General features: G+C 41.7%; 1 protein-coding gene across 2 annotated transcripts in view; it reads left to right on the forward strand.

The window, feature by feature from the left end:
- Window positions 1-24,128, forward strand: part of CPEB1 (cytoplasmic polyadenylation element binding protein 1) — a 171,714-nt gene that overhangs the window by 141,543 nt on the left and 6,043 nt on the right. Inside the window, exons 4-8 of one of the 2 annotated variants that reach the window (XM_006885137.1) lie at window positions 9,160-9,386; window positions 11,617-11,869; window positions 19,645-19,758; window positions 20,038-20,127; window positions 21,039-21,175. In XM_006885137.1, coding sequence (XP_006885199.1) covers window positions 9,160-9,386; window positions 11,617-11,869; window positions 19,645-19,758; window positions 20,038-20,127; window positions 21,039-21,175 — 821 coding nt within the window. Of the gene's footprint in view, window positions 1-9,159; window positions 9,387-11,616; window positions 11,870-19,644; window positions 19,759-20,037; window positions 20,143-21,038; window positions 21,176-24,128 lie in introns of both variants that reach the window. The other variant, XM_006885138.1, reaches the window with a different exon arrangement.

The raw sequence follows: 24,128 nt of genomic DNA on the forward strand, positions 1-24,128 counted from the left end.
TACCCCCAAATATAATCCACTCTGCAACCCTCATTGCATACTCCTACGATAAAAATAATGCCCTAAACACTGCCTTTTAATCTGTAGGCTTTGCAGTGAAAAGAAATCATCAGGCATTATTACCAGCACACAGTGTGATCACCCAAGCTGTTAACATTTGTATCTTCCCCTCTACCTTCTTAAAGAAATACTCTTATTCATGAGAATTTTCTTCTCCTTTCTTCATTTGGTTATTTCTTCCACTTTCTCCTATACCTTCAGCCTTTGTTTTTCTGTTTAAACACATTAAATACTTTCCTGGCTTAATTTTTTAAAAAATTCCTTGCCCTTTATCCCTTTCTCCTGATTGTTTCTCTTAAAGCTGTAGGTTTTACTGTACCTTATTTGTCTTCTGGCAGTTATATTTTTTAAATCAGCCTTATTAAAGTATAATTTACAGTGAAATACATGTACTTTTCATATCTCCTTTTGACCCAGTCATCCTTGGCCTTCTGCAAACTGGCTTGAACTACCATAGTTCCACTGAAGTGGCTCTCTCTTGCTTTAGTTTATTAACTGGTTATTAAATTCAGTGAATAGATTTTTGTTGGTTTTATATTACTTTCTCTCAGTAGAAATTGGCATTACCTGTTTCTTCTTAAAAGACTCAACCTTATGTGATGTCAAAAAAGACATAAATTAAACTGGTTGCAGCCACTTTCTGCCTATGAATTTGGTTTCATTAGTGTATGAGCTGCATAAGTTTACAGGTTAAAAAAAAGACTCAACGCTTTCCCCCCAATGCCATTCTTGTAAACATCTCTATAGTTTTTATAGAATCTCTTCCTCTATTCATCTTTGAAGTGCTGGGGTCCTCTCGGTACTGCTTGAAGCTCATGTTTCAAACTGCATAAGTGGCCTCATAGATTTCTGCAGATTTTGGTTCTTAGCAGCATGCCAAGACATCCAAAATTTTCATCATTAGACCGGATTGTCAAAGTGTTGTATCCGAAACTTTGTTAACTCTCAAAAATTCATTGCCACCCAATGGAAAGTTACTTACAGCTAACCCTCCAGCAGGTTTCTTTGAGACTGCAAATTGCCCCGAAGGAGATGCCCAACTTTCTCTCATGGAGCCACAGGTGGATCTGAACTACCAGAATGGTGCAGGTTTTGGATTGGCAGCACAACTCACTCTGAAGCCACAAGAGTTCTTGTTAGACTTTGTTATATACTGAAGTCTTATCCTACCTCCTTGATCTGCTTTTGTATTACTATCTAGTCACATGGCACCACCCAAGTTAGATTTTGGTGTTATCTTTGATGATAACTTTTCTCAGTATCCCTCATTTCAGTATACAATCATGTTTTCTCATTCTTTAATTGATAACTCTGTTCACGGCACCATCCTCTCATTTCAGACCACTCTTACTTGGATTGCTAGAGTGGCCTTTTGTTTTCCTTGTATCCAGACCCATCTCAACCCAGCTCCACAAGGCAGCAATCTGAAGAGCAGATTTTATTGCTCCTTTTCTGCTGAATCTACTGATTGCCTCAAGCTCAGTTTAAATGCTTGGACTCCTTTCAGCTGGGCCCCAGACACCATGTGAGTCTTCCTTAATATCCATAGTCATTCTCCTTTGCCATCTCCAGAATAGCTCTTCATCACTTCAGTGTCTCACAGTTATTGCTGAGATAAAATCTAAATTCACCTGATTTTAAGTGTTCTATATGATTAACTGTTAACCTTGCTCACCACTCTGAACTTGGTTTTGTTAGTTGAGGTTATCTTTTTTAAAAAGAGCACCGTCACCAGTGTCACTAAAGCCTGAGGTTTTTTCATGGTGTTTGTGTAAAGCATGTTTCAGCAGACATGGAAGAGCTCAGTAGAAATCTTCACTGCTGCTTTAAGACAGGAGTTTGTCAAAGATTATTTCTGATGAGTATCATGGTCATGGTACTAGAGATATTGTAGCTGATGTTAGATGGACCTTGGCTGAAAGCAGGGAATACCAGAGGAATGTCTATCTGTGTTTCATTGACTGTGCAAAGGCATTTGACTGTGTAGATCATAACAAACTATGGTTGACTCTGAGAAGAATGGGAATCCCAGAACACTTGATCGTTCTAATGTGAAACTTATACTTGGACCAGGAGGCAGTCGTCAGAACAGAGCAAGGGAACACTGCATGGCTCAAAATTGGGAAGGGCATACGCCAGGGATGCATCCTATCTCCATAACTTTTCAACCTATATGCAGAACAGATTATTCGGGAGGCTGAACTCTATGAGGAGAAATGTGGGGTCAAGATTGGTGGACGATTTATCAACAATCTGCGTTATGCAGATGACACAACACTGCTTGCTGAAACTGAAGAGGACCTGAAGCGCCTGCTGCAGAGCATCAAGGACTGCAGCCTACAATATGGTTTGAGGCTCAATGTCAAGAAGACAAAGATTCTCACCACTGGACCAATTGGCAGCATCAGGATGGATGGTGAAGAGATTGTACACAGCTTTAGTTTGCTTGGCTCCACAGTCAACAGTCTTGGCACCAGCAGCCAGGACATTAAAAGGCGCATTGCCATGGCAAAGTCTGCTGTTAGGGACCTCTCCAAAGTACTGAAGAGCAATGGTGTCTCTCTGGAGACTAAGGTGCACCAGATACAGGCCATGGTCTTTGCAATCACTTGTTATGCATCAGAAGGTTGGACAATGACCAGGGAGGATAGAAGGAGAATTGCTGCCTTTGAGCTGTGGTGCTGGAGAAGAGTATTGAGAATACCATGGACTGCTAGGAAAACAAACAGATTTGTCCTGGAAAGGGTTAAACCGGGTGGCTCCTTGGAGGCAAGGATTTTGAGGTTCCATCTGACATACTTTGGACATGTTGTGAGGAGAGACCGGTCCTTGGAGAGGGCCATCATGCTTGGGAGGGTGGAGGGACGGCGCAGGAGAGGAAAGCCCTCTATGAGGTGGATTGATTCAGTAACTGGGATAATTGGGATGGGAGTGTCGGAGACAGTGCAATTGGCACAGGACAGAGCGGAGTTTAGGGCTGTTGTACATAGGGTCGCTATGAGTCGCAGGTGACTCGACGGCACATAACAACACAACAGCAACAACATCATAAGTATTGTCAGACTCTTTGCTCCAGTATAAAATGAAGTGCTTTTTGCTTTGAAAATGCTTAAATAGGAGAAGGTTTCTCTGAAAAACAGGATCTTTGATTCCTTGACAGATATGGTACAATTCTTACCCACCTACGCACTCCCACACACATACATTAGAGTGGCTCACGCTAAAAAGGCTGACCCCACCAAATGCTGGTGGAGATGTATAGTGGGATTGAAGTTCTCAGTTGCTGCTGGTAGGAATGTAAAATAACACATCTACTTTGGGAAACACTCTGACAGTATAAGTTAAAGATACACTTACCAAACCGTTATCCAAAAGAGAGGTTGTGAAATGGTAGTAATAGCATCAGAACCTGTTTACCTCAGGAGGGATGATGAAAATCAAGATTAGTCAAGACTGATCCTTGTGGAGGTCAGGCATACCTCTTCTCCCCTTAGCTTTGGAGCAGGTGGAAAAAAACCCCAACAAACCAACCATTTCCGAAACCAGTTCCCTCAGCAGCACACTTCCTCTTTTGGGTTTGATATTGTTAAAATACCACTGAGAACTCCTTGAGCATACAGTTAAGTGGCTTATTAAAGAAGTAACTGGTGGGGAGCTCTGGTGGCCTAGTGGCAAGAAGCTGCACTGGAATCCCAGAGGATACGCAGTTCAACTCCACCAGATGCTTTGCTGGAACAGGAGGGACATTCTCCTCCTGTACCAATCAGATCCAATTTGATGGTACACACACACACACACACACACACACACACACGCAAATAATAAAAAAATTTAAAAAAGAAGTAACTGGGAATTTATAGTCAAGAGACTATAACTCAGGATCAGGAGGCATGCAGGGAAAATCTGAAAGGGTCCTCTGAAATGGAAAGTACATCTCTTCTTTCATATTCTCTAAACCAAGCAGTCAAGGATGCCTTCCTTTCTGTTGTACTTACCCACTGAGGACAGGGTCCCAAGAGGACAGGCCTCTTTGCTGTTGGCTTCTCCACTGTTAACAGGACCCAATTTATAGCCAGGGTAACAGCTCTGTTCAGTTCCCTTAAGTTGCACTCCTAGCAACACATTTCTGTTGTTACCACTGACTCTGCTGCAGAGCTTGTTCCGGGCTCATTACCACTAGCTCTTTAGGGTTAGAACTGTTGACCCACATTACAGTTTTTGGAGTTCCTTACCACTTCTTTCCTGGATGATATCTTCTACTAGCCTCTCCTCCTTTTTGCTCCTTTCTTTTACCCTTTGTCTACAAGTTGTCTCCTTCTTTGTTCACTCTATGTACTGTGAAATAAGACACTGTAATTTGAACATAACCTATGTCTGTGAGAGTTTCTTAAGAACACTGGCCTGCGAGGTGCTGTGTGGTGTACATTGAGGCAGCTTCCACTATAGATGCTTCAGATGAGTTCTTGACCATGTCTCACCTGGCAGGTGGCCTTGGAAGTTCCCACTGCAGGTGCCTCAGGCACACACTTGGCCAGGCTATCCCTGCTGTCTCTGCTAAGTCTACTGCAGGAGAGACAGTATCGCTTGTGAAAACTTGCCAGGGGAGGTCATGATGCAGGCCAGTGTGCCTGTTCCAAGCTTATATGCCTAGGAGGATACCTTTTCAGCAGCACCCTGTGGGACCACACTGAGCAAAACATGGACACAAGACCTACTGAATTTCAGGAGCTAAGAGAACTTAAGAGTTAGGTGCTTGGGCCTGGGATTCCAGTGCTGGAGACTTGATGGCTTCTGGGTCATAAGTAGCTGCTAGACAGAAGTAGGACTTCAAACCCAACATGAGGGTCTGGTGACCTGGCCTCAGATACCCAAATGCCCCAGCCTTGGGACATATATGTGGTTGGATGTTGCCTAGATGGATGTTGAGTGGCACATACCTTTTAAGCAAACATTTGGTCATTATTGAGGCATGGCCCTCCCACCAGGACAACAAACTGACCAATCCCCTCTAAATAGGCTACCATCACTTTGTAAAATAGACTGTTGTTGTTGATTGCCTTCAAGTCAAGCACAACTCATAGCGAACCTATGAACAAAAGACTTGAAGCCCCTCTACAATTATTGACATTTACCAAAGTTCATAGGGTTTCTGGAGGGATGTTATTTAGGAAGTGGATGCCACTCCTGCTTCCAAATTTGTCATTATATTATGTCATTGAGTTGCTTGCGATGCATAGCAATCCAATGTACAGCAGCTTTGAACTCTTCCCTGTCCTGAGCCAAGTCTCACTCCGACATACCAACTCCCATTGCCCCAGTTACTTTATCAATCCATCTCATCCTGAGTCTCCCTCTCCTGCACTGTCTGTCCACCCTTTTGAGCATGATGTCCTTCTCCAAGGACCAATCTCTCCTGGCCATGTGCCCAAAGTAAATGAGGTGGAGCTTCAAAATCCTAGCCTCCAAGGAAAGACTTGGCTTTATCCTCTCCAAGACAGACCTATTTGTTTTCTTGGCAGTCCATAGTATGTTCAAGACTCTTCTCCAACACCACAACTCGAAGGCATCTATTCTTCTGTCATTCTTAGTCATTGTCCAACTTGCTATAGTATAACAAGTAATTGAGAAGACCATGGCCTGGATTAGGCTCACATTTGTATCCAGACTGATGATGTTGATCCTTAGCACTCTGGAGAGGTCCATGACAGCAGATTTTCCCAGTGCAATTTGTATTTTGATTTCCTGACTGCTGGTACCAAGAGTGTTGATTGTGGATCCAAGCAAGCTGTAATTGTTAACAACCTCAATCTCTTCTTCATCTAATATGGTGCTGTCAATTGGCCCCATGGTGAAAATCTTTGTCATCTTGATGTTGAACTTCAATCCATACTAAAGACTACAGTCCTTGGCCTTTTGCAGCAAGTGCTTCAGGTACTCCTCAATTTCAGCAAGCAAAGTTGTGTCATCTTCATATCATAAGGTTGTTAATGAGTCTTCCTCCAATCTTGATGTCACACTCCTCATAAAGCCCTGCTTCCCAAATGATCTGTTCTGCATACAGATTGAAAAGATGGGGGGACAGGATGCCTCCCTGGATGCACTCCTTTCCTGATTTTGAACCACACAGTGTTTCCTTGCTCTGTTCTGAGGACTGCTTTTTGGTCCAAATACAGGTTTCTTATAAGCATGATCAAATGCTGTGAGATTCCCATTTTCCTTAAGGTTAGCCACAATTTATTGCGATCCACACAGTCAAATGCCTTTTCATAATCAGTGAAACACAGATAGACATTCTTCTAGTACTCTCTGCTTTCTGCCAAGAGCCATCTGATCCTGGCAATAATATCCCTAGTGCCACAACTTCTTTCTTCTAAACCCAGCCTGTATTTCTGGTAGTTGTCTATCAATGTGCTGTTCGAATCTTGTTAATAGACCCATTTAGCATGTTGACCAGCGGTCAACCTCTAGTAAAGTTGCATGACAATTACAGGATTTGCTACAGCTCAGGATCAGATAAAAATTTCAAACCCTGAAATTGTTTACAGTTTACCTAAGAAGTATCAGTTAGCCTCAAGAAAAATAGCACACCCTTTGGGGTAGAAAACTAGGACAAAGGTTACTCCCCTAGGCTTAAGGGAAAAATATCTCAAACTGTTTTACAAGGAAACAGGCAGAAGACCATTAAAAACAAACCAAAAAAACCAAACAAACACCCCAACAACTCTAATTTTACTACAGATGTTATTGTCCTAAAGGGAAGTGGACCAGTCTGATTCCTTTGTTTGGTAAAGTCAGTACTCACTCATAGAAATGCTGTGTACAACAGATTTACAGCTTGCCTGATCTGTACCATCCTTAAAGTCTCTACTCTGCTCAAGCCAGTTGTTGGAATTATCATGTCCATCCATGTCCTTGAGGCTCTCCTCTCTCTGACCATCTGTCTTTCCAAGCATATTGTCCCCTTCCAAGGACTGGCCCCTCCTGACAACATGTCCAAAGAATGTAAGATGATGTTTCACCTTTCTTGCCTGCCTCTCTGGAGTGCTGGCTTCATTGCTTCCATCATAGATTCATTATTTAGACAGTTCATGGTATATGGTCTTCGTAATCACCTGTTATGCATCAGAGAGTTGGACAGTGACCAAGGAGGACAGAAGGAGAATTGATGCCTTTGAGCTGTGGTGCTGGAGAAGAGTATTGAGGGTACCATGGACTGCTAGGAAAACAAACAGATTCATCCTGGAAAGGGTTAAACGGGTGGCTCTTTGGAGGCAAGGATTCTGAGGCTCCGTCTAACATACTTTGGACATGTTGTAAGAAGAGATTGGTCCTTGGAGAAGGACATCATGCTGGGGAGGGTGGAGGGACGGCACAGGAGGGGAAGGCCCTCTATGAGGTGGATTGATTCGGTGACTGGGGTTATCGGGATGGGAGTGTCAGAGACAGTGCGATTGGCACAAGACAGAGCAGAGTTTAGGGAGGGTCGCTGAGTCACATAACAACAACAACATGGTACATTCACCAACACCACATTTCAAAGGCAAACCACCACAGTACACAGGTGGTCTGATCCATTAGAAACAGTGATATTTAATCTTGTACATGTGCTGTGTTACAAGTGGCCTTTGTATGGTACCTTGAACGTAACATTGGAGAGAAGTTGACCTTTGCCCTTTAGGGATGTCCATCGCCCCAGCCGGGCATTCTTACTGAGTTGGAATCCTCCAGAAAAACCAGTGCTTGGTGACCTGTGATCTCCTCATTCACTTACCAGGGCAGAAGTGGAGTCAGATACATCTACCATTTATTATTTATACACTAGATCCCTTCTATTTCACTGCATGGTTATTCTAATATTGATGTTCTTCTCATTCTTCTATTGAAATAAAAGAGCAGATTCAGGCTGCTTCTTCAGCCTTCATAGATCATAAAGGATGTTCTTTACCTCAGATTTTTTTACATCCCTAAGGCCAAGTGTGGAAAAGGGTTGCTCTCTTCCATTACCCTCGTTACATCCCTTTTATACCCTCTGCTCCTCTCTTTTAATGTTTGTTAGTTAAATATTTATTGTGTTCTGGGCACTGCTTTGTTGTGCATTTTCCATCTGCTGTTTAATTATTGAGCCCATAAAACAATGTTATGAAGTAGTGATGTTCCTCACTCAAGGAAAAAACGGCAGCTCAGCGAGGCCAAGTAACCTTCCCAGAACACCCAGCCACATGCAAGATGTATCAGCCCATGCTTGCCTTAGGTTAGAGCATGCTTAACCACGACATTAGTCTACATTCATCCTAAATGTTTGAGGTTCACAGATACATAGAAGAGAAAGAATCTTCATACGCTAGGATTTTGTATGAAGGAACTTCATGATAACTCGTTATAATTTATCTATAGTACTTGCTAGTCTAGACTTTTTACATATAGCCTGAGATTATTTTATCTATATGTTAATAAATAAATAAAAATAGACAATAAGGATTACAGTTTAAGCTCTTCAGTTGTGCTACCAATTATCTGCTATGCATAGGTGATTGTTGTTAATGTAACATCAAGTTGGAACCGACCCATAGCTAGCCCTATAGTGGGATTTCAGAGGCAATTAATTGCACAGGAGGAGATTGCCGATTTTTCTCCTGCGGAACAACTGGTGGATTCAAACCACATGCCTTCAGGTTTGCAGTGCAGCTTGTTACCACTATGCCACCAGAGTTTATGTAGGATACTAATATAGCCAGATATTAATATCAGCTGGGATTAGGATCATATGTGACAATATTTCATATGAAATGCTGACTCTACACCTTGGGCTGGGTTATTAGAGACTGTAAATAGTAAGGACTCTGGTAAGGACTGTCCTCCTGTAACTACTGATAGACCGAGGTGATTATATCTCACGACTGGATGAATAACGTATCTTTCTGTTCATTATACCCTTTAACATGGTTCTAGCATGCTTCAGTGCTCCTGCTTTGATGTGTTTTTTTTTTAGTAACTGTGGGAGAGAAGGGGAAAGCTATTGGAACCTTTTCTTGAGAAAAATACTAAAAGGACATGAGAGTGTTTTGTTTGGGTTTTTTTTTTTTTTCTTCCTCCTTCTAGTACTGAGCATGCTCCATAAACCACTGGGAAATGTCTTGGGGAAACCTCCCTTGAGCTTCCTGCCTCTGGACCCTCTTGGGGCTGACTTGATGGACAAGTTTCCAACACCATCAGTCAGAGGATCCCGCCTGGACACCCGGCCCATCCTGGACTCCCGTTCTAGCAGCCCCTCTGATTCAGATACCAGTGGCTTCAGCTCTGGATCAGATCATCTCTCCGATTTAATTGTATGTAACTTTCTCACAGGGACTTGCCTGTGTATGTCTAAGGGGACAGAGAGTACAATATGGACTTTGGAAATGGGAATGCCTACTTGCTAAAACATGGAAATGGGAATGCCTATTTGCTAAAACATAGGCTGGACGGTAGGGTAATGGAAGGAGTGGGTGCCATCAAGGGTATATATAGACCATTTCATGCCCTAAAGTTGAGGATTCTTTTTATATCCATTAAGTTGTAAACTTCAGAACTGAGCTAAGTGATCCCCTTTAATAAGTCATTCTAAGAGTTGTTGAAAACAATTTTAGAAGTAAATGTAAAGGTTCTGACAGTTTTTACTTACCTGGGTATTTCCTTTAAGCTTAAAATAATACTTAATTACTTTTATGATATTTGTGATACATTTTAAAAATAAAATGGTTTAATAAGTAGCATGACTGGGATTTTAATTGAGATAGGATTGACTTGAGTCTTTCTGTTGACCTATGCCAGCATATAGTCTGAAGCCATGATTAATTTATAAAATGTTGGGTTATAAAATGCTCACTTATGTATCTTATAGATAGATGTCCATAGATCTCTATGACACATACTGTAGCCATACCTAGCAGAGTTTCTAGCAGGTGAATTAGAATGAGTGTGAGCAAGAAGAGATTGTTGTTCTTGTTTGATGCTGTTGAGTCAGCTGTGATTGAGAGCAACACTGTACAACAGATCAAAACTCTGCCCAGCGCCACACCATCCTCACAATCTCTCTTGTGTTTAAACCCACTGTCCAGTTACTGTGTTATGCTACCTTGTAGGTTTTCCCTCTAGAATGATATTCTTTTCCAGGCCTGACCTCTCCTAATACCAAATCTAAAGTATGTGAAATGAAATCTCACCATCCTCACTTCTAATGAGCACTCTGACTGTACTGCTTCAAAGACAGATCTGTTTATTCTTTTGACAGTCCTTGCTATACTCAACATATACTTCACTAACAGCACAATTCAAAGGCATAAACGCTTCTATCTAGATGTCTTCTTACTGTTCAGTTTTCATACATATGAAGTAGTTGAAAATACCAAGGCTTCGGTCAAGCTCACTTTGGTTTTTAAAGTGGCCTCTTTGCTCTTTACCTTAAGTACCTTAAGTAATGGCAGCACATTTGCCCAGTTTATTGTTTGATTTCTTGACTGCTGCTTCCATGAGTGTTAATTATGGATCCAAGTAAAATTAAATATTTGACAGCATCAGTCTTTTTTCTCCATTTATTATGATGATGTTTATTGGTTCAGTTGTGAAGATTTTTATATACGTGTTATTGGCAGTAAGAAATCATCTTAAGATAATGCCTAATTTTTTACCAAACCCCTGAGCTGAATTTTAAAGAGTTTTTTAAAAACTGGCCTGTTTTCCTACCTTATTCTCTCCCATATCCAGGACAAACAACAGTGGCTGTGATGACAGTTTCATATTTGAAGCATGATCTTTTAGGAACCATCTGTTGTCTCTCCTCAGCTGACTGTAGAATATGAAAGCTAGCATTGATTTTTCCCACTGCCCATTGATTTTTTGCCGTTCAGATTGCCAGTTTTGCCATTCAGATTGTGTTTCCAGAAGAGTAATCACAAAGCAAATGCCTTTGTTTTAGTGTGTGGGTTATACCCCTGTAAAATGGGACTAAATGAGGTGTTTGTAGTTGTCTTTCTGTTTATTTAGATGAGGCTTATTCTTGAAAATGTACTTCATTTGATTAAATTAACAGAATTTAAAGCCTTAACACAAGTTTGTATTGAAACTTTTTGTTTGTATTCTCATACAGTTTTTACAGAAACAGAATCCTCATAGAAAGTATTTTGGCATCTTTCTTCTAGGACTCTGACTAAGGAAAATATAAAATATGAAGAAACTGCACCTTAGAATGACTTAATAATCCTGAAATCCTAGAAAGTACCTAAAAGTTCCTTGACTATAGGGGTGGGTCAAAAGACTGTACCTTAATTCCTAAATAGAACTCATAAATGCATTAAAATGGCTGTGCAGATGTCTTGTTATAAGAAAGAAATCTGATCAAAGTGGAAAGTAAAATTTATAATTAATCTTAAGAGTGTTTAGGAAGAAAGTCTAGAAGGAAACATCTCAAATGCTGAATATATATTAGTATTTTAAAATATTTCATCTTTTCTATAGTGTTAGTATTTTTATATATCAAAATTGTGCTTTAAAAACTTGTCTTCCTTTTTCCTTCCTTAGTCAAGCCTTCGTATTTCCCCTCCTCTGCCCTTCCTGTCTTTGACGGGAAGTGGTCCCAGAGACCCTTTAAAGATGGGGGTTGGGTCCCGGATAGACCAAGAACAAGCTGCTCTTGCTGCAGTCACACCATCCCCAACCAGTGCATCAAAGAAATGGCCAGGAACATCTATGTGGCCATCCTGGGACCTCCTTGAAGCACCCAAAGACCCCTTCAGCATAGAGAGAGAGGCCCGGCTCCACCGGCAAGCTGCAGGTGAGTGTGCTTGTGGCCTGAGGCCTGGGGACCCACTCTGGGAGCTGAGAGGAAATGCTCTTAGCTTACTCAGTGGTGAATTGTCCAGAGGGAAGAGGGAAGAGTTAGATTCATGGATGACTCCCTAACAGAGTGATCTGTTTTGCGGACTAAATGATACAGACAGCTGATCCAGGGATTTCTTTGAGGCTGAATAGAAAGGTGGTTGTTCTGTGCTGTTGAATCACCTGTAACTCATAGCAACCCTGTATACAACAGTTCTGAAACCTGCCATGTCCTGAAACAGTCTCACTGACTCCCTACTTAATGTATCAATCCATCTAATCTGGGGTCTTCCTCTCCTACACTAACCTTCTTCCACGATGGCCTTCTTGAAGGATCGGTCCCTCCTGGTCACATACCCAAATTATGTGAGACAGGGACTCAAAATCATAGCCTCCCAGGACACCCTCTCCAAGACAGATGTATTTTTCTTGGCAGTCCATGCTATGTTCAAGACTATTCTCCAGCAGCACAACTCAAAGGCATCAATTCTTCTTTTGTCATTCTTAGTCATTATCGAGCTTTTTGATGCATCACGGGTAATTGTGAAGACCATGGCCTGAATTAAGTGCACCTTAATTTCTAGACTTGTTTCTGTCATTGCTTCTTAGTACTCCGGAATGGTCCCTAACAGCAGATTTTCTCAGTGCAATTTATCTTTTGATTTCCTGACACAAGAGTGTTGATTGTGGATCTGAGCAAGATGTCTGAGAATCTTTGTCTTCTTGATGTTGAGCTTCAATCCATATTGAAGACGACAGGCCTTGACCTTTTTCAGGAAGCGCTTCAGATACTGCTCAGTTTGAGCAAGCAAGGTTGTGTCATTTGCATAACATAGGTTGTTGCTGAATCCTGAAACCACCTTCCTCTTCATAAAGCCCTGCCTCCCTGTTCTGCATATAGATTGAAAAGGTATGGAGACAAGACACATCTCTGATGCACTCCCTGATTATGAACCATGCATGTGTTTCCCTGCACTCTTATGAGGTCTTATTCCTGGTCCAACTTTAGATTTCGTATAAGCACATTCAAGTGTTCTGGAATTCCTGTTCTCCTCAAGGTTAAACACAATTCATTGTGATCAACACAGTCAAATGCTTTTGCATAGTCAATGAAAGACATAGACATTCCTCTGGTACTCTTCTTTCTGCCAGGATCCATCTGACATTGGTGATAATGTCTTTTGTGCCACGACCTCTTCTAAACCCAGCTTGTATTTCTAGTAGTTCTGTGTAGATGTACTTGCTGTTCCAGTTGGTTCTGGATAATCTTCAGCAGTATGATATGGTATGATACGGGTGATACTGTACGATAATTTTCACACTTTGTTGGGTCACCTTTTTTTGGAATGGGAATAAATATGGATCTCTTCCAGTTAATTGGCCAGGCAGTTGTCCTGCAGATTTCTTGGCAGAACCTGGTGAACATATCCAGAGCTGCATCTGTTTGTAGAAATATGTCAGTTGATACTCCATAAATTCTTGAGGCTTTATTTTTTTTACCAAGACCTTCAAAGTAGCCCGAACTTCCTTCTTCATCACCATTGCCTCTTGATCATATGTTACTTCTTGAAATTTTTTTTTTAATTGGGAAAAAACATATTGAGGGTACAAGGAGGTGAGGGTTGGGGACAGAAGGGTGAGGATGGGCAGTATTTCTTTAAATTCTTTTGTGTCAACCCAACCAATTCTTTGTGGTACAGTGACTTTGTATACTCCTTCCATCTTCCTGGATCATTCCGTATTCTTCCCATAGTATCCTTAAGTGTTTCATCTTGTGGCATGTATTAGTTCTTTAGTTCCTTCAGCTTAAAAAATGCCAAGCAAGTTAAGCCCTTTTGAGTTTTGGACTCTGGTTCTTTGCATCTTTCATTATAATACTTGGCTTTGTCTTCCTGTGCTGCCCTTTGAAGTCTTCAGTTCAACTCCTTAACTTCTTGATGTCTTTGCTCTGGCTTCTCGGCACTCTAGTCTACTATTCAGAGCCTCTTCTGACATCCATTTTGGTCATTGTCTTCTGTCATTGTAATGACTTCTTACATTCTTTTTGGATGATCCTTGATATCCTCCCACAGCTCATCTGGTCTTTGGTCATTAGTGTTTAAGGCCTCCAGCTTGTTCTGGGTTGATTTTTAAATTCAGGTGGGACAGACTCAAGATAAAATTTTTATTCCTGTGGATACTTGATTTGACCTTCTTTAGCTTTAATTTGAACTTACATATGAGTAGTTGATGGTCTGGTCTGCAGTCAGCACCTAGCCTAGTTTCCACTGCTAATACTGAACTTCTCCAACAATTTGTAAGATGCAGATAATCTGGTACACAGAAATGTTCCCACAAAAACTTTTATCCAATTTTGACATATGTTCTTCTGAGAAGATAAGCTGTGTACTGTTATCACTAGGGCTTTAATTTTTCCACGGTGAAGAGTTTCTATCCTCAAACTCTGAGGTTGCTGCCCAGAGTATTGTCACTGTCTGCTTCAAAGACCTTCCAGGCACATCCTTTGCAGGAGCTCCCCCTCCCACACCCAGGCTGTCTGAAGAGTACACTCAGGGTGGGGAGGTGGGTGCTCTTTTGTCATCCTCTAAGGTGAGAGTCCCTGAGTGGCACAGAAAGTCATACACACAGCTACTAACTGAGAGGTTAGTGGTTCAAACTCACCCAGAGGTTCCATAGAAGACACACCTTGAAACCTGCTTCCAAAGGAAGTACTCTTAAAAATGTGATCCATCTCTCAGACCCTTGCTTCCAACATGACAAAAGGAGAAACAACAGTCGTGCCAAAAAGGGCCATGGCCATGTGCAGCCTATTCGCTGCACAAAGTGCACCTGGTGTGTGCCCAAAGACAAGGTAATTAAGAAGTTCTTAATTCGAAGTATAGTAGAGGCAGCTGCCGTCAGGGAGTGTTTTCGATGCATATGTACTTCTGAAGCTCAATGTGAAACTGCACTACTGTGTGAGTTGTGCCATTCACAGCAAGGTGGTGAGGAACCGTTCTCGTGAAGCCGGAAAGGACCGGACACCTTCACCTAGATACAGACCTGCAGGTGCTGCCCCATGACCACCACCAAAGCGCCTGGAAGGATTTGATTCCTTAAAAGTTGAAGAAAAAAACTCGACTGAAAATAAAAGGGAAATTAAAAAAAAAATTTTTAAATTTAAAAAAAACAACACAATCCTTTAGGACAGTGTAGGACTGTTCCCTAGGGTTCCCAAGAGTTTAAATTTTTATGGAAGCAGACCACCTCATCCTTCTCATGTGAAGTGGCTGGTGGGTTTGAGCCACCAGTCTTTTGGTTAGTAGCCAGATGCCTTACCCTCAGTATCACAACGCTACACGAGAGTCAGATCCACCTCTTCTGTTTAAATCTCCAAATTTTTGAAGACACAGTTGGAAATGAATGGTAGCAGTGGGTTTGGTAGGTATGTTTTATGAAAGAAAATCACTAAGCCCTTCCAATGATTTAAAAGCTCTGTGTAGAGTAAAGTGATTGTAATAAAGACTTTGTTTTGAGTAGGAGTTTGAATCATCTTAAAGAAGCATTTGGTGGATTTGAACCACATACTGAGCTATGGTGGTCAAGTGGTAAGAACTTGTGATGCAATCCCAAATGCACACAGTTCAAGTCCACTAGCTGCTCCATGGGAGAAGGATGGGCAGTCTCCTTCTATGCACTTAACTGCCTTTAAAAAAACCACCGGGGGGTCAGCTGTGGGTCAGTTCTGACTGGAAGGTATACAACAACAAGCTTTGTATTGACAGCACACTTCCTTACCACTAAGCCACCAAAGCTCAATAGAGGGCATGTTTACATAACAGTAAAGGACAAGTCATGTACCATCCAGAGGGAAAGAACTTATAGCTGACCCTCCAGAAGGTTTTCAGAGGCAATAAGTGACAAAGAAGGAGGATATTGTTCATTTTTCTCCCAAGGAGCAAGTGATAGATTTGAGCTGAGTCTAAGGTGCACCTGATCCAGGCCATGGTCTTCACAGTTACTTGCTATGATCATAGAGCTGGACAGTAACTAAGGATGACAGAAGAAGAATAAATACCTTTGAGTTGTAGTGCTGGAGAAGAGTATTGGAACATATCATGGACTGCTAAGAGAAAGAACAGCTTCATCCCGGAGAGGGTGAGACCAGGTTGCTCTTTGGAGACACGGTTTTTAAAGCTCCGTCTGACCTACTTTTAGGCATGTTGCAAGGAGGGACCAGTCCTTGAAGAGGGACATTATGCTTGGAAGGGTGGAGGGGACAGTGCCAGAGAAAACAACTGTGGATGGGATGGATTGACACGGTGACAGGGGTAAAGGGGATGTGTTTGTCAGAGACGATTAAATTGGCTCAAGATTGAGCAGGTTTCAGGACTGTAGTTGTTGCTGTGAGTCACAAGTGAGTTGATGGCACATAACAGCCGCCACCACCACCACCCTAGGTTTGGCAGTGTAACTCCTACGAGGCCACGAGAGCTCCCTTTTGAGGTTTTTGGGTTGGTGGTTTTTATCTCTGTCTCTGCTCCAGTGACCACTTTATGCTTCTATTAGTCTTTAATCCTGCTCCCCTCCTCAATCTGCACCTTTTCAGAACATAAACTAGACTTCATAGAGACTGGCTAGTAGTCCTTATCCACTTAACCTTCCCCACCTTTAACACGAGGTAGAGAGTCCATGAAATGAGCCCTTTTTACTCTGGACAGCACACCTGAAAAGGCATAAGCCTATTGTGTTGCTACAACAAGAAATTCAGCATGACTAGCAATATTATGTAAACAAAATCAGATGTCTCAAAAGCATGGTAAAGGTTCCTAGGACAACAGTGGTACAAGAGACCATCTAAAGATGTACACAAACTAAAGCCTTTATGTGAACAGGCCCCCATACTCTTGTTGTTAGATGCCATCGAGTCTCCTGCAACTCATAGCGACCCTATGTACATTATTACCTCTGCAGCCTGCTCTATCCTCACCCAGTCTCACCATCTCTGACAGACCTAAGCTTATTTCTCCAGTCATTAAGTCAGTCCATCTTATTCTGTGTCTTCCTTCTTGTGCTGTTCTTCCACCCTTCCAAGCATGATGTCCTTCTCCAAGGACTGGTCCGTCCTGGCCATGTGCCCAAAATATGTGAGACAGCTTCAGAATCCTTGCCTCCAGGTAGCAGCTTGGTTTTACTCTCTCCAAGACAGACTTGTTCATTCTCCTGGCAGTAAACCGTACATTCAACACTCTTCTCCAGCATCACAACTCAAAGGCATCGATCCTTCTGTCATCCTTAGTTACTGTCCAGCTCTCTGACAGATAGCAAGTAATTGTGAAGACCATGGCCTGGATCAGGCACACCTTAGTCTCCAGACTGATAAGGTTGCATTTAAGTACTCTGCACACATTAGTCTCTAGACTGATATCATTGCTTTTTAGTACTCTGGAGAGGTCCTAGACAGGAGACTTTCCCAGTGCAATTTGTCTTTTGATTTCCTGGCTGCTGGTGCCAAGCAAGCTGTTATTAGCAGTCTCAGTTTCTTCTAGCATGAAGCCGCCAATTGGCCTAGTGGTGAGAATCTTTATTTTCTTGATGTTGAGCTTCAATCCACATTGAAGGCTGCAGTCCTTGACCTTCTGCAGCAAACATCTCATTTCCTTCTCAGTTTCAGCAAGCAAGGTTGTGTCATCTACAGAACAGGTTGTTGATGAGTTGTCTTTCAATCCTGATGCCACATTCCTCCTCATGAATTCTAGCCTCCCAAGGGATCTGTTCTGCATATAAATTGAAAAGGTGTGGTGATAGGATGCCATACCACTAGAGGAGATTAAAATGGAATCCAGGTCTGTGAAGAGAAATACCATCATCCTGAAGCCTATTGAAACAGAAAGGAAAGATACTTTTTCTCATCTCCAAAGCCTAAAAATAAGGGTGCTTATCTCCTTGAAGCAATAGCAGATAATGACTTGACTGGAATAAGATGAAGATGAAGCGGATTCAATAAGTGGTGTTAGGCCATTTTTAAAAACTACAGAATCTTTGAGAGGGTATCCCTTACAACTTGTTAGTTGCTGTACAGCAGAGAAAACTTTCAGAACTTATTTCTAAATAATGATGTTTGAGTCAGAGTTCAAGAAACTACCAATTTGGTATTTGTAATTAATTAGGAAGCTGGGAGGTTGGAAGTAGATCATACAAATTTGGAATCAAGGAAGACACATTTTCTGTTTACCTGCTGTAAGAACAGTTGTGACAGTGATAGACTGGGTTCTAACTCAGGGAATATTTGTGACACTCTTGCCTTTTTGGGTTGCTATGGTGATTTTATTAGCAGTGTCCTCCCAGTGATTGATGAGTTCAGAACCAAGAGGATCCCTTATACAGGGAGAAGGCATTTTGGAACAGTAGCAGATTAATTTCTAGGACATTACATACCAAATAATGTTAGGTGCCATCTGACATACAGTGACTGTGAACAACAGATCTAAACTCTGTCCTATCCTGTCCCATCATTTTCCTCCTCATTTCTGACATACTAGAGCCCATTGCAGCAGTCACTGTGCCAGTCCATCTCCTTGAGAGCTTTCTTTTCTTTCGCTGACTCCCACCTTCTTTCCAAGCATGATGTGTCTCTTCAAGGAATAGCCTCTCTTGACAACATGTCCGAAGTATGAAAGATGAAGCTTTTCATCTTTGCCACCAAAGAGTACTCTGATGCACTTTGTCCAAGACATACCTGTTTGTTGGGTTAGGATGTACCAAATAGGTTGACTGTTTGGGGGTAATTAAAAATCTAATTAATTTTATATGCAATAGCTGTATAAAACTGTTTTATAACATTCTTTTGATAGTGTTTAGAAATGTGTTGAGATGTCATTTTTATCCTGAACAGCTGGCCTGGTATTCCTTTCAATTTCAGTGGAAAAAGAATTGTTGTGTAACATTGAGTTGGAGTGGACCCATAGCGGATAGTGGGTTTTCTGAGGCAGTTTAATCACATGGAAGGAGATGGCCCATCCTTCTTCCATGAAGCAGCTGGTGGATTCGGCTGTGTGCCTACAGAATTGCACTGCAGCTTCTTAAACTCGGCCACCAGTGAAAGAATGAGTGGATTAGAATTGTCATACTTTGATTATTGGCATATGTACCATCAAGTTGGAACCCATTCATAGCTGAACTTCCAGTGAATTTTGAGAGGCTACAAAACCACATGGGAGGAGACTTCCCATCTTTCTACCACAGAGTGCCTAGTGGATTCAAATTGCCTACCTTTGTGACATTTTGCTTGGAAAGGTGGAGAGTTGGTGAAGGAGAAGAACCACCTTAACCAGATAGATTGACATGGGAACTGTTGCAATGAGCTCACCTATGTCAGAAATTATGACGATGGCACAGGATAAGACAGGGTTCAGATCTGTTGTTTATAGGGTTATACATGAGTTGTGCTCTACGGCATCTAATAAAAACATTTGATATTTAACATCCTGTGGATTAATCGCTACTGTCCAAAATGCCTTCTCCCTGACTACTTGAATAAGGGATATTCTTGGTTCAGAACAATTTCTTACCCACTAGGCCACCAGAGGAGATTAGTGAGAACAAACTATTTGCCTTTTAGAACAGTTAGATGTTCTTCCAGGGAGCTGGGTTAAGATTGTCACCAGTCTAGTTCCTTTTGGATTGGTTCACATAAGGGAAGTAATGAATGTTGATTCTCTGACCTCTGTATCTTTTAATCTTTTCCTAAAGCTGTGAATGAAGCCACTTGTACCTGGAGTGGCCAGCTTCCTCCTCGGAACTACAAGAACCCCATCTACTCTTGCAAGGTGTTCCTAGGAGGTGTTCCTTGGGATATAACGGAAGGTGAGAAACTGATACTCCTGCTATAACAATTGAGGGTGGAGCATGTCTTTCAGGAGAATGAAGTTTGGATGGACTCTAGCCAGAGACTGCTATCTCCCTCAGCAAAGGCTGTTTTTACTGCCACAGTGTTTCTTGTACTTGCGTCCTGAGACCAAGCCAACTCTTAAGTTGTTAAAGGAATGATTCCAGTGCAAGAACACGAGTGATCCTGCACTCATACCATTAGGGGGAGGAGGTGCCTCAGCTTCAACCATTTTTTCTCTTCCTATCTCTTGGCAGCTGGATTGGTTAATACCTTCCGTGTTTTTGGCTCTTTGAGTGTAGAGTGGCCTGGTAAGGATGGCAAGCACCCCCGGTGTCCTCCCAAAGGTAATATGCCTAAAGGTAATAAAGACATGGTAGGAACTTTTTTTCCCCCTCCCTAGTACTTAATTGCACTGAGGTGCCGGGTGCTGGGATGTCACAGCTGCATGATGGTAATGAGGTATAGGCACTCTGGGTACAGAGTCTTCAGATGGCTGCATTTTCTTTTTAGCCTAGCACCTTCAGCTATTCCTTCTGCTCTATACTCCATTTGTCCATTACTCTGTGATGATGATGATGATGTTAGCTGTCTCTAAACCCCTACCTTGTGCACTTCCCTCCAAATCTGTACCGTTGCACTTCTTTCTTCTTACAATGAGGCATTTGGAAAGCTTTCCCTTGCTTGCCTCCTTGCCTAGTTAAGTTGTTGCCTGACCTAATTCTGAAATCCCTTTGGAGTTGGCAAGAATGAGGACCAAGCATCTGATTTCTCACTGGTCTGAAATGAGATCCTTTCCCAGTAGAAAAGAGCGTAGGTGCTATTTTCACTCTGTCCCATCTTCACTGAAAATGTTCCCTGGAACTAAACCAATGACTAGACTTTTAAAGCAGTATCTCCTATATCCTAACAGACTGGCCATAGATCTGCCATTCTTCCTACCCCAGATAAATCCTGGCTCTGCTGACCCCAGTATACTCCGTATTCTGGGGTAGAGCATACTGTAGTAGTAGGATCTTCTGTTCAAGTGTGCAAATCCCTTCCCTTATTAAGAGTAGAAAATGGTACGCCTCTCCTTCCCTTGGCCCTGGGCATCAGACACAGAAAGTGCCTTCATTCAAGACTTTTCAAGAGTAGAACAAACGTGATTCCTTTTTGATGGACCTCTTCTCTAGTGAAAATTTATCTTTCAGTGACAAAACTGAGGGACAACTATGTGAGGGGATATTAATGTGGTTTCTCTTCTCATTGGGACTAGGGTATGTGTATCTGGTCTTTGAACTAGAGAAGTCTGTCCGAGCCTTGCTTCAGGCTTGCTCCCATGACCCACTGAGCCCAGATGGCCTGAGTGAATATTATTTCAAGATGTCCAGCCGAAGGATGCGCTGCAAGGAGGTGAGTTAGTGCTCTTCCTCTCTGCGCAGAGTAATTGGCATATGAGGCATTGATGGGTGGGCATGCAGGAAATAGCTGAGAAGTATTCCTGCCTGTGGCATTAATAAGGGTTGTGTCACCCCCAAAGGAGGACCATCCAGAAAGTTCAGTGATCATAGAATAATATGTGATATAGTTGTCAATTGCTCAAATGTGACATTCTTTAGATTAAATACTAACAAAATTGTTTTGTAAAAATCTTTCTACATTGAATTACATTGGTAGTAATTGAGTGGAGACTTTTTATATTTATCATTTTGATTTAGTTATTACTTTAGTCTCAAAAATTTTTTACATAGTTTAACAAATAGCAGGTAAGAAATACCAGGAAATTTGACAGTCCATTATAATAATAATATAAGTAATAACACAATCCAAAACCAGGTATATTAGGCAGATAAAACCATGTGGTTTGTGGTTCCATTGACATTGGGTGGGTGGAGCTCATTAAAAAGTTCAAAAGGTTAATCATTATAGACTTTAACTTTTGTAATTATGTATATTGATACATATAAACCGGGCTTATGAAAAGTTTAGTTTTTTTAACTACTGGAATAGTTTCATAAAAAATTAGTAAATTTCTGCTAAACACTGAAAAAAATTTATAAAAAAAAATGTTGATGTTACTTCCTCTGGCATTATCTTCTGATGTGATCCAAACCTCCTTCCTTCCACATCATGCCCCTCCCTAGCTATGCTACTGATTTCCTCCTGAGGCAAGAGGCCTGCTCTCAGTGCCTCACAATTACGTAGACTACCGACCAGCCTTTGAGTGTTGTTATTGTGTGCTTGCTCATGTCTGACAGGTGCACACACATGTCCTTGTACATGGAGAGCATATTACCTTTCAGCCCTTATTCCACTATTTTAGCCAATGCCTCTGTTCCTAACCACTTGACATATAGATGAAATTACAAGGAACATCTCTTGAGTATTTTAATGTAACTGTAAAATCTACAGCTATTCCTTCCTAGCCCTGCCCATAAACTGTCCCTTCTGACCTGTCAGTCTGTGGTAGACAGATTCCTCGTTAACCCACACCTATCCACAAATCCCAACTTTGGCATTCCAGTCACCCATTATTATGAATGCATCTTGGTTGCATGCTCAATTTCTGACGGCAACAGTGGGTCAAAATAATCTATTTCCTTTTCGTTGTCTCTGGTTCTTGGCACATAAATTGAATGATAGTGGTATTAACAGGCCTTCCTTGTATGCGTATGGATATGTCACTCACAACATAGTATTTCAAGATGGATCTAGAAATGGCCTTTTTAACTATGAAAGTGCCTCCAGTTTTTCTCATCTTTTCATCTCCATCATAATAGATCATATGATTATCTGATTAAAAATGTCCCATGCCAATCCATCTCATTTCACCAGTACCTAATATGTCAATATTTATGCGTTCCATTTCTTTCTTAACGATGTCCAGCTTTCCTGTATTGATGATTCTCACGTTCTAATAATTAATTTCTGCTTAAGATTGTCACCACTGGGCCAATGGGCAGCATCATGATGGATGGAGGAGAGATTGAGGTTGTTAACAGTTACAGCTTGCTTGGCTCCACAAACAACACTCTTGGCACCAGCAATCAGGAAATCAAAAGACTAACTGCATTAGGTACATCTGCTGTCAGGGACCATTCCATAGTACTGTGAAGCAGCATTGTCAGACTAGAGACTAAGGTGCACACCTGATCCAGTCCATGGTCTTCACAATTACTTTCTTTGAACCAGAGAGCTGAACAGGGACAAAGGGTGACAGAAGAGTAATCAATATCTTTGAGTTGTGGTGCTGGAAAATAGTCTTGAACTATGGGTGGCCAAGAAAATAGGTCTGTCTTGGAGAGGATGAAACCAAGTTTCTCCTTGGAGGCTAGGATTTTGAAGCTCCATCTCACATATTTTGGGCACGTAGCCAGGAGAGACCAGTCCTTGGAGAAGGACATCATGCTTGGAAGGGTGGAGGGACAGTGCAGGAGAGGAAGACCCCAGATAAGATAAACTGATACAGTAACTGGGGCAATGAGGGTTGGTGTGTCAGAATGAGAATTGCTCAGGACAGGGCAGGCTGAAGCTCTTGTACATAGGGTCACTATGAGTCACCGTAATAACATCCATAAGTCATCCCCCCACGCTCATCATGGTTTTACTAGGTTGTTTTCTCCAATTGATTCCCTCTCCTTATGTCTTTCCTGCTATTGGCCTTGTGTGTCCTTGATAGCATGAGTCTCTAGCATGTAGTTTTCTCACCTGCAGAACCTCATTGTAGATTTCTGGGCCTTTTAACTAAATCAGTCTGTCTCCTCTGTAACCAAGTCAAGAAGTGCTTCTAGCAGATTGTTGAGAACCACTTGCCAAAAGACATCTTGAGCCCAGGAATTGGTCTGTGTGTGTTTAAATTGATATTCCATAGGATACCACTAATGTGACATTGGGATATTTAACATCTCTGAAACTTAAATTCTTTATCTATAAAAGGAGGGATTTAAGTACCAATTTTCTTGAGATGGATACATTATTATTTATGTAACATAGCTAGATTGTTGTTTTACAGTGTTCTTTTTTACATCATACTCTGTGAAAGGAGGGAATGTTGATCTTCTCACTGCCTATGGTGTGACCCATGCTTGCTCACTTCCTCTTTCTTATAGCAAGAACTATTTGATTATCCACTTTATTCTGTTCTGAGACTTAGCATTTTCCCCTTTCCTGTCCCCACTTTCACAAGGAGAAACTGCTATGCCCATGCCTTAAACTCCTTCACCCTTCTCAGTGTCCCTGATAATACCGTCCTAGTTCCTAGACTCTCAGCACCTTGCAGTGATGACATACCTTTCTTTGATGTATTGCCTTCCTCACTTCTTTCCCTTTTCAGATAAATCATTCATTTTCTTGACTCTGTTCTTGC

The sequence above is a fragment of the Elephantulus edwardii genome, unplaced genomic scaffold (genome assembly GCF_000299155.1).
Source record: "Elephantulus edwardii isolate Elephantulus edwardi_28Jun2011 unplaced genomic scaffold, EleEdw1.0 scaffold00041, whole genome shotgun sequence".
NCBI lineage: Eukaryota > Metazoa > Chordata > Mammalia > Macroscelidea > Macroscelididae > Elephantulus > Elephantulus edwardii.